This window comes from Garra rufa, chromosome 14 (genome assembly GCF_049309525.1).
Source record: "Garra rufa chromosome 14, GarRuf1.0, whole genome shotgun sequence".
Taxonomy (NCBI): Eukaryota; Metazoa; Chordata; class Actinopteri; order Cypriniformes; family Cyprinidae; genus Garra; species Garra rufa.
Window position 1 is genome coordinate 14,348,418 of NC_133374.1, and position 9,709 is coordinate 14,358,126.

Genomic DNA, 9,709 nt, shown 5'->3' on the forward strand with positions numbered 1-9,709 from the left:
ACAAATGAATACCTCAAACAATATTTGAAAACTAAAGACTGCTATATAAAGACTATAACGAACAAACAACAGCTTCAGACACATTTAAGGGTTAAAATTTGCAACCAGGAAAGTCTCTTCAAGTAGTGCAGCTACGCATTTTGATTTACCTAAAAATCGAAAACCGCTATTCTAAAACCCCATTAGAAATTCCAGTGGGAACCCAAATGAATTAGCCTTTCAGTGTCCTCAACATATTCACATCATTACTGAACATCTATATTCAAGCTTTTAGTGATGAAATAAAAATAGAGAGGTGGGGGTGGAGGTAGGGATAAAAAAAAAAGTTAGTTAAAAAATATTATTTCAATAACTTGGCTAACATATGCGGTTCTCGTAGTTACGTTATGCTTTATATGATCAATATCATTGACTAACGGGGTTTCTATGAGGGTGACAGTGGGCGATTGGCTCCTTGTTGTGATGCATAAACATAATTGTGTAGAAATGTAACTATCAGCTCCCTGGACTGTCATTTCTAGGACAAGATACAGGAGGCAAATATTCAGCACTCGGTAGACAAAGAAAACCTGCCAAAAGCACAGTGTCCCCCCATGGAAAAAGAGCAGAATCAAACAGATGCACAGAGTGTAAGTGAGCTACAGTACATCTCTCACTTACTGCTTTCTCAATAGTTTTATGTGTATATCAAATAGGCATTTTGATGTGTATCTAGTTTATGTAAAAAAAAAAAATGTTATTCCTGTCACATCTTGAAATATCTTAATATGTATTTCTGTCAGTTTGACTGACTGTTGTTCCATTATGCTAACAGACGTTGTCTGTTCTTCACAGATGAATGGAGAAGTAAACAATCACCCCCCTGATGCTAAAAAAGCCAAGATGAAGGTCAAGCATGTTTTTCTGCCCATTGAGGAGACGTTTACCCAGCAGCTACCAAAGGATTGCATCAGCACTTACATGGAGCAGGAGGTACTGTTGACTAAATGTTTGTTTATGCATCATGGTTTAAAAGTCTGAAAATCTGGCATCTAAAATCTAAATTACACCTTAAAAAAAGTTTTAGGTTTTCCTTAAAAAAATGTAAGCAAGAAATATTGGGAACACTTTACAGGAAGCTTCCAGTAGTTAATGTTAGTTAATGTTTTAACTAACATGAATAAACAATGAGCAATACATTATTACATATTTATTGATCTTTAATGAAAATACATTCGTTACTTCATGTAAATTCACAGTGCATTAACTAATGTTACCAAACACAACTTTTTGAATTTTTTGATAAAAGCCTTTAATGCCCACCTTTAGACTATATTTATTTGACCAAAACTACAGTTAAAAACAGTAATACTTTGAAAAATATTACATTTTAATTTAAATATATTGTAAAAAATAAAAAACAGAAATACTTAGAAAAAAATATTATTTAAAAAATCACGTTTTTAATTTAAATATATTGTAAAATAAATATATTGAAAAATACAGTAAAAACAGTAATACTTAAATAAATTACATTTTAAAAATCATTTAATTTAAATATATTGTAAAAACAGTAATACTTAGAAAAATATTATTTTAAAAATCATGTAATTTAAATGTATTGCAAATTAAATGTATTGTAAAAATATCATAAAATGGTAATACTTTGAAAAATAAAATTTTAAATCACTTTTTAATTTCAATATATTGTCAAATAAATTGTATAAAAACAGTAATACTTTGAAAAATTATGTTAAAAATCACTTTTTAATTTAAATGTTTTGTAAAAATAAATATATTGTAAAAGTAAAGTAAAAACAGTAATGCTGTAAACAAATTACATTTTAAAAATCACTTTTAATTTAAATATATTATAAAATAAATACTGTAATAAAACAGTAAAAACACGAATGCTTTGAAAAATATTACAGTTTTAAAATCACTTTTAACTTAAATATATTGTAAAATATATTGTAAAAATTCAGTAAAACAGTTATATGTTGAAAAATATTACATTTAAAAATAATTTTTTTAATGTAAATATATTATTTAAAAAACTGTAAAAGCAGTAATGCTTTAAACTAATATTACATGTTAAACACTTTTTAATTTAAATGTTTTGAAAAAAATAAGTCTATTGTAAAAGTACAGTAAAAACAGCAGTGCTTTGAAAAAATATTACAATTTAAAAATCACTTTTAATTTAAATATATTGTAAAATAAATATATTGTAAAAAAAATACAGTAAAAACAGTAATGCTTTGAAAAAAATATTACATTTTAAAAATAATTTTTTTGATTTACATATATTGTAAAATATATTACACAAATACAGTAAAACAGTAATACTTTGAAATATTACATTTTAAAAATCACTTTTAATTTAAATATATTGTAAAATACATATATTGTAAAAAAAATACAGTAAAAACAGTAATGCTTTGAAAAAATATTACATTTTAAAAATCAAATTTAATTTAAATATATTGTAAAATGTATTGCAAAAATTCAGTAAAACCGTAATATGTTGAAAAATATTACATTTAAAAATCACTTTTTTAATTTAAATATATTGTAAAATAAATATATTGTTAAAATACAGTAAAACAGTTATAAGTAATTTCAACATTTCAGGATACTTTAATAAACAGAAAGTCTGAAGAGCAGTTGTTTATTTAAAGACATAAATGTATTTACTGTCACTTTTGAATAATGTAATAAAAGTAAGCATTTCTTATTTAAAAAATGTTGCATTTTTGAATGGTAGATCATTGGAACTCTTTCGAAAAGAATTTTTTCAATATTTTAACTAGTTATCTCACACTTTTAGACCCCACTGTACATGTAACAGTTGTTTAACTGATGAAACCAAAAGAAATATACCTGTCTCTTAGTATGAGGTTGTTTGAGTCAATCTCAAATAATGATTCAAAACCTCAGATAGATATTTTGTTAGACTTAGAAGTGTGATTTTGGCATCAGGGCAATACACGAAGCCATAAACATGAATAAAGACATTCTAATAGATCTCTGAATATCAAAGCTCTTCAAAAAGCCATCAGTCATTCTCGCCATCTGGCACTCACTTAATTTCCTCTCCTTCTTTCCTGACAGAGCAAAATGATCCAGCAAGACTGCCAGGAGAAAGAACGCAACAACGCTAAAAATTCAGTCGAGGAGAATGTCTATTACTACAAACACAAGCTGGAGGGCCCCTATCAGACATTTATAAATGCTCAAGTAATGTATCTCCCATGCAGCTTTTCCCAGATAACTCCGCACTACCTGTAGAGTGACATGCAATCTATTTAGCTCACAGGGACTGTTATCAACAGACTGATTTATTCATAGCATCCGTTAATGTTTTCATGTTTCAGAATCCTGTTCCTGATTGCTAAATCTCTGAAGGCCATTTTCAGTTCATGCATAAATGAAACAAACTCTCATTCATGTAAATTAGTTAGTAGTTCATATGAGCTGTACAGCTGAATGGACCGCAGATCTGAATGAGGCATTAAACAAAAGCTTGTTTTTCTCTCCAGGACCATCAGGCGTTCTCAGAGCTTTTAAATGGCACAGAGAACTGGCTGTACGAAGAGGGAGCAGACCAAGATAAGCAGACGTACATTAACAAGCTGGAAGAAATACATGTGAGTCGTCTGTCCTCAAACCGCATTTGATCATAGGTTAGCCTTTGTGCGCGTGACAAATTGATTTTGTGTTCCCTCAGAGATAACCGGACTCATACGGCGCGATAGGTTTAACATTACGCTTCGTTTGATGCTTGGCCGCAGTTGTGTTTTAATTGACTTGCGCTGTCTTGACAGCTCGCGGCGTTTGGGATGCCATGCGCTTCGCTTAAAGGCTAGGAGAGTCATTTGTGCAGCTTTCAAAAGCCCTCTGCTGCACTTTAGGAAGAGCGCTAATTGGTTGCTGTGTACTTCACACCAAACAAATGCATTCATGCTTACAAACAGTGATGAATTAAAGCCTTTTGTTTTATTCAACAGAAGCTGGGGAAGCCTGTGCAAAACAGATATCAGGAGTCCAAACGGAGACCGAAAATGTTTGAGGAGCTGTCAGCCAAAATACAAAGCTACATGACTATTATGGAGGAGTATAAGAATGGAGTAAGAATAAGTTTTCTCTCTCATTTTCTTTGTCATATATCACATCTTATTTGGAACGATCATGCTCCGCAAGCCGCATTACAGTAAATAGTTTTATAAGTTATAATGGATCTCATGCAGTTCCGCAGTCAGAATTCAGCCATCAGTCAAGACTATAAATAGTGTCTGCTTTTACATTTATTCATTTAGCAGACGCTTTTATCCAACGCGCCTTATAAATGAGGAATGCAACAACAGCAATTCATCCTAAAGAGACTGCAATATCACAAGTGCTGCAATACTTTCAAGTTCCTAAACTGACCAGAAAAGTATTTACATCAACAGTTGTGTTCTGTATTTAACAGAATACTGTAGTAAATGTAAATAATTTATTGTCAGCAACTAGGAATGCACTTATTGGTTATGTATTATTTAGTTGTACATGCTAATTTAATCATTTTTTTTACTCATTACTTATTTTTTACATTTAGATTGCCTTTGCTGTAAGCTGATGCTCACCAGGGTTATTGTTTAGTAAAATTAAAAATGTGAAGAAAAATTAATTACATGAAATAAATGTTAATGGAAATAAAATATAAACATAAAAAAGTTAATTAATTAAAGTTTCCAGTTCATTTAGTTTAACTAAATTTATGAAAGCCTGTTTCCGCCACTAAATAAAAAAGATAATTTCCACATTTTATCTGACAATTCTGACTTTTTTTGTGAAAATTGCGATATAAAGTCACAATTCTGACTTTTTTCTCAGAATTGTGTGATATAAACTGATATAAACTCAGAATTGTGGGATACAAATGTGCAATTCTGAGCTTTTTTCTAATTCTGAGAAAAAAAGTCAAAATCGCAAGATAGAATAAAAAAGATAGAATTGAGTTTATATCACAATTCTGAGAAAAAAATTCACAGTTGTGAGTTATCTCACGATTCTGACTTAACTCGCAATTGTATGCTATAAAGTCAGAACTGTGAGATGTAAACTCACAATTGTAAGAAAAAAGTCAGAATTGTGAGATAAAAAGTTGTAATTACCTTTTTTATTTTTTGTTCAGTGGTGGAAATGGCCTTTCATAATTATCGTTAAATAAAACTAAATATTAAAAAAACATTTTTATTGAAATTAAACAAATAAAAATATACAAACTTACAATTCTGACTTTTTTTCTCAGAATTGCAAGAAATAAAGTCAGAATTGCTAATTGCGAGATAAAAACTTGCGATTCTGATTTTTTTTTTTTTTTTTACAATTGTGAATTTGTATCTGACTTTTTTTGTATCTGTCCAATTTGAGGGGGAAAAAGACTGATGTGTTCTCAGAATTTGCGAGTTTATATCTCACAATTCTGACTTAATCACTCGACTTAATATAAACTCGCAATTCTGAGCAAAAAAAGTCTGAACTGAGTTTCTATCTTGCAATTCTGGCTTTATAATGCAAAATTGCGAGTTTATATGTCGCAATTCTGACTTTATAACTGGCAATTGTGAGTTTAAATCATAATTCTGAGAAAAAAGTCAGAACTGCAAGATGTAAACTCGCAATTGTGAGAAAAAGAGAAAAAATTGTGCTATTATAAAGTCACAATTACCTTTTTTTAATTTTGTATTCAGTGTTGGAAGTGGTCTTCCATAATTATCATTAAATAAAGCAAAATAAAAAACATTGTTTATTAAAATTAAATAAAAATATTAGATTAAAAGATAAAAAAAAAACTTAAGCTAAACAAAAATTAGTAATGTTCCCCTTGCAACTGAATGAAATAAACCGAATCGCTAAAATTAATATACAAATTATATAGACATTAAAAAAAACGAATAAACTGAAATAAAAAAAACTTAAGCAAAACAGAACATTTTAATTTTGCCCTGACAACTGAATGAAATAAGTTAATTTATTACTAATAACTAAACTTAACTGGAAATAAGTAAAAAAACTCAAACTGAAAAATAAATTGTTCTAAAATATACTTACGTTAAAATATAATATTAATATCTACTAATATTAAATAAAAGAAAAAATGTTAAAAGCATGTAACAAAATTATTTAAATTAAACACTTAAAGTAAAAACATGTAAAAAAAAAAATAAAAGCTTTAAAAACTAATAGTTTTAACTGATGTACTAAAATAACTCAAACTAAAATTAATACAAACTATATAGACATTTAAAAAAATAACTAATAAAAATGACAAAATTAACAAAATTACTAAAACTTTAACTAAAATGAACATGGAAAATACAAAAATAATGATGCCTACCCAACTAAATCGAATCTTTAGCAAATCTCAAAAAGAACATCCTTTTTTGAAACTTCAGATTTTTAAGTAGTTTATTAATTAATTTAGACAAAATACTACAGAATAAGAGTGCATTTGTACATTTTATGGGTCAGGCTTCCAATCTAATCTGTCTCCAGCTATTTTTAGCTGTACAAAAAAGCTAATTTTGCTGCTTGATATCGCAAATTGGTGTGTCTTAATCTTATTTTATCTAAATTATGAACACACTTGTTTGTAGTGCAAACAACATGTTGTTATTCTTCTTGTTAATTCTCTATAGAGGATAATAAACCAGAAGTCTCGCCCATAAGCTTACGTCCACGTTAAAGAATAAGGTGGATAGATGCGTTTCAATATATTGCAAACTTTGTCTCTCAGAGTGACAGTTACTGTCATATCGACGCCATGGACATGGACAAGGTCAGAGTGTGTGTTGAAGATACACAAGTGTGGATGACAAACATAAAGAATTCTCAAGATAAACGCACACCTGATCAGGAACCTGCCATTCACAGCACTCAGATCGAGAAGAAATTACAGGTGAGGAAAGACTAAAAGCATCATGAAAGCATGTCACTGGGGGAGAGACATCTTAAGAATAACATTATATGTAATCATTATTGATTTCTATGTCCGAGGAGCCACAGGGGGGGTGATGTTAGCTGTCTTCTTTGTCATCACTCAACTTAAAAAAAAAAAAAAATCAGCTTTTTAACTGCAAGGCATTGTTCACTTAGTAATGCAGGTCTAAATGTGACCCTGGAGCACATAACCAGTCTTAAGTAGCACAGGTATATTTGTAGCAATAGCCAAAAATACACTGAATGGGTTAAAATTATCGATTTTTCTTTTATGCCTAAAATCATTAGCATATTAAGTAAAGAATGTTCCATGAAGATTTTTTGTAAATGTTTCTTACTGTAAATATGTCAAATCTTAATTTTTAAATGCAAAGAATGCTAAGAACTTGATTTGGACAACTTTATAGGTGATTTTCTTAATATTTTGATTTTTTTTTTGCACCCTCAGATTCCTGATTTTCAAATAGTTGTATCGCGGCCAAATATTGTCTTATCCTAAACAAACCATACACCAATGGAAAGCTTATTTATCAGCTTTCAGATGCTGTATAAATATCAATTTAAAAAGAATAGACCCTTATGACTGGTTTTGTGGACCAGGGTCACAAATATATTTAATCATCTGCAAAAGTTAATTATGGATTGTAGATTTTACTTTGTATTTAAATGTAAATCTGTTTTTTTTTTTTATTACTTTTTTTAAATGTAATATAAAATTCATCACAAAACATGACTTTGAAAGTCATTCAGTTAGGGAGTGTGTTATTAAATCAAACAAATTTAAACAAATAAAACAAATTCAATTATATTTGCATGTTTGCAATAGTATAATATTTTTCTTTATATATTTCTCCAGTCACTCAACAGCCTTTGTGAGGAGATAGTTTCTAAGCCCAAGCCCAGAGTTGACTCTCCCATGGATGACAACATTCAACCAGAGCAGCCACTTAACAAAAAAAGCCCAGAAGATGTGACTATGGAATACACTGATTTTGTTCAAAATGAAGCAAAAAACAGCCATGCCAATATTTAATGGCTTATCATATTGGTAACGCAGTATGGCTGGATTGCATATAATATATCATTCAGTCATACAAATTGATAAAAGAAGGTTTTTGTTTTTTATGTTTGTTGTTAAGAGGCACATTTGAAGAATGTTTCTTATGTTTAGAGAGAAATGATTTTCGTGCACTTTAAGTTCACCTTCATGTAGCATCTTGAAATCCTTAAAGGATTAGTTCACTTCCAGAGCAAAAATTTACAGATAATTTACTCACCCCCTTGTCATCCAAGATGTTCATGTCTTTCTTTCTTCAGTCGTAAAGAAATTATGTTTTTTGAGAAAAACATTTCAGGAGTGTTCTCCTTATAGTGGAGTTCTATGGAGCCCAAGAGTTTAAACTTCCAAACTGCAGTTTTAATGCAGCTTTAAATCGCTATAAATGATCCCAGTAGAGGAAAAGGGTCTTATCTAGCAAAACGATCGGTTGTTTTCTAAAAAAAAAAAAATAAAAGGCAATTTATACACTTTTTAACCACAAATGCTAGTCTTGTCTAGCTCTGCCTTGCGCATGCGTACTCTGTGGATCCCAGTTCAAGTGTATAAATAGTACTTTTTTTTTTTTTTTTTTTTTTTTTAGAAAATAACCAATCGTTTTGCTAGATAAGACCCTTCTTCCTCAACTGGGATTGTTCAGAGCCCATTGAAGCTGCATTTAAACAAAATTTTTGCTAGTCCAAATTCACTGGCACCATAGAAGTCCATTATATGGAGAATGTTCCTGAAATGTTTTCCTCAAAACACAATTTCTTAACAACTGAAGAAAGACATGAACATCTTGGATGACAAGGGAGTGAGTAAATTATGTCAATTTTTGATCTGGAAGTGAACTAATCCTTTAAGCAGAAGCTCCACTGTATTTCTCCACAGTTTCAGTCAAAACAATTCTGACTATGAGCACAGTTCCAATGACAAAAACAATGAAAATTGAAATAAATAAAATGTATATAATATAAGATGCTTCAATGGCTGCTTTGGGTTAAGAAATTAATCGATGTATATATAATCACTATCAACAACAATACTGAGAGAACAGCAAAATAACAGCTACTGTATTGACAGTTGCACTGACTGAGAGAAAGTTCATACTGAAACTGTGGATCTAAACAAAGTGAAAGCTTGCAATATCAGAAATGGATGTACAAGAGCCGCTGCTACACGCTTGACTGTTCCGCTTTATTTTCGCTGTGCGTTCAATAGGATGTGTCATGTTAAATTCACAATTTATTTATAGCATATACTGACAGCAGTATCTATGCAGGTGGAAATGCACCAGCTGTCTTTGTAAAATTTGTTGATGCAGAGAATTGATGTTTGTTCTTTTGTGTTGTGCCTGAAACTTTTGCTCCAAGTTTGAAGTCACAATAAAATAAACGCCTTTAAGATGTTCTACTCCACGTTTTTCACAAGAGTCTCTTAAAGGGATGGTTACTAACATGTAAAATGTTGATTTGGACCCCACTGATGTCCATTGTATGGACAACAGTTTTAAAGGATTAGTTTACTTCCAGAATAAAAATGTCTTGATAATTTACTTACCCCAATGTTATCCAAGATGTTCAGTCGAAAAGAAATTAAGGTTTTTGAGGAAATTATTGCAGGATTTTTCAAAATATAGTGGACTTCAATGGGGATCAACAGGCTGAAGGTCCAAATTGCAGTTTCAATGCAGCTTCAAAGGGC

At 30.2% G+C, this 9,709-nt stretch overlaps 1 protein-coding gene across 1 annotated transcript in view; it reads left to right on the forward strand.

Moving 5' to 3' along the window:
* The window catches only part of hsph1 (heat shock 105/110 protein 1), a 46,817-nt gene extending 37,408 nt beyond the window's left edge, over positions 1-9,409 (forward strand). Inside the window, 7 exon segments of the mRNA XM_073817309.1 lie at positions 522-629; positions 835-972; positions 3,094-3,219; positions 3,522-3,629; positions 3,990-4,109; positions 6,764-6,925; positions 7,823-9,409. Coding sequence (XP_073673410.1) covers positions 522-629; positions 835-972; positions 3,094-3,219; positions 3,522-3,629; positions 3,990-4,109; positions 6,764-6,925; positions 7,823-7,999 — 939 coding nt within the window. The 3' untranslated portion in view covers positions 8,000-9,409.
* Positions 9,410-9,709: the final 300 nt, after the last annotated feature.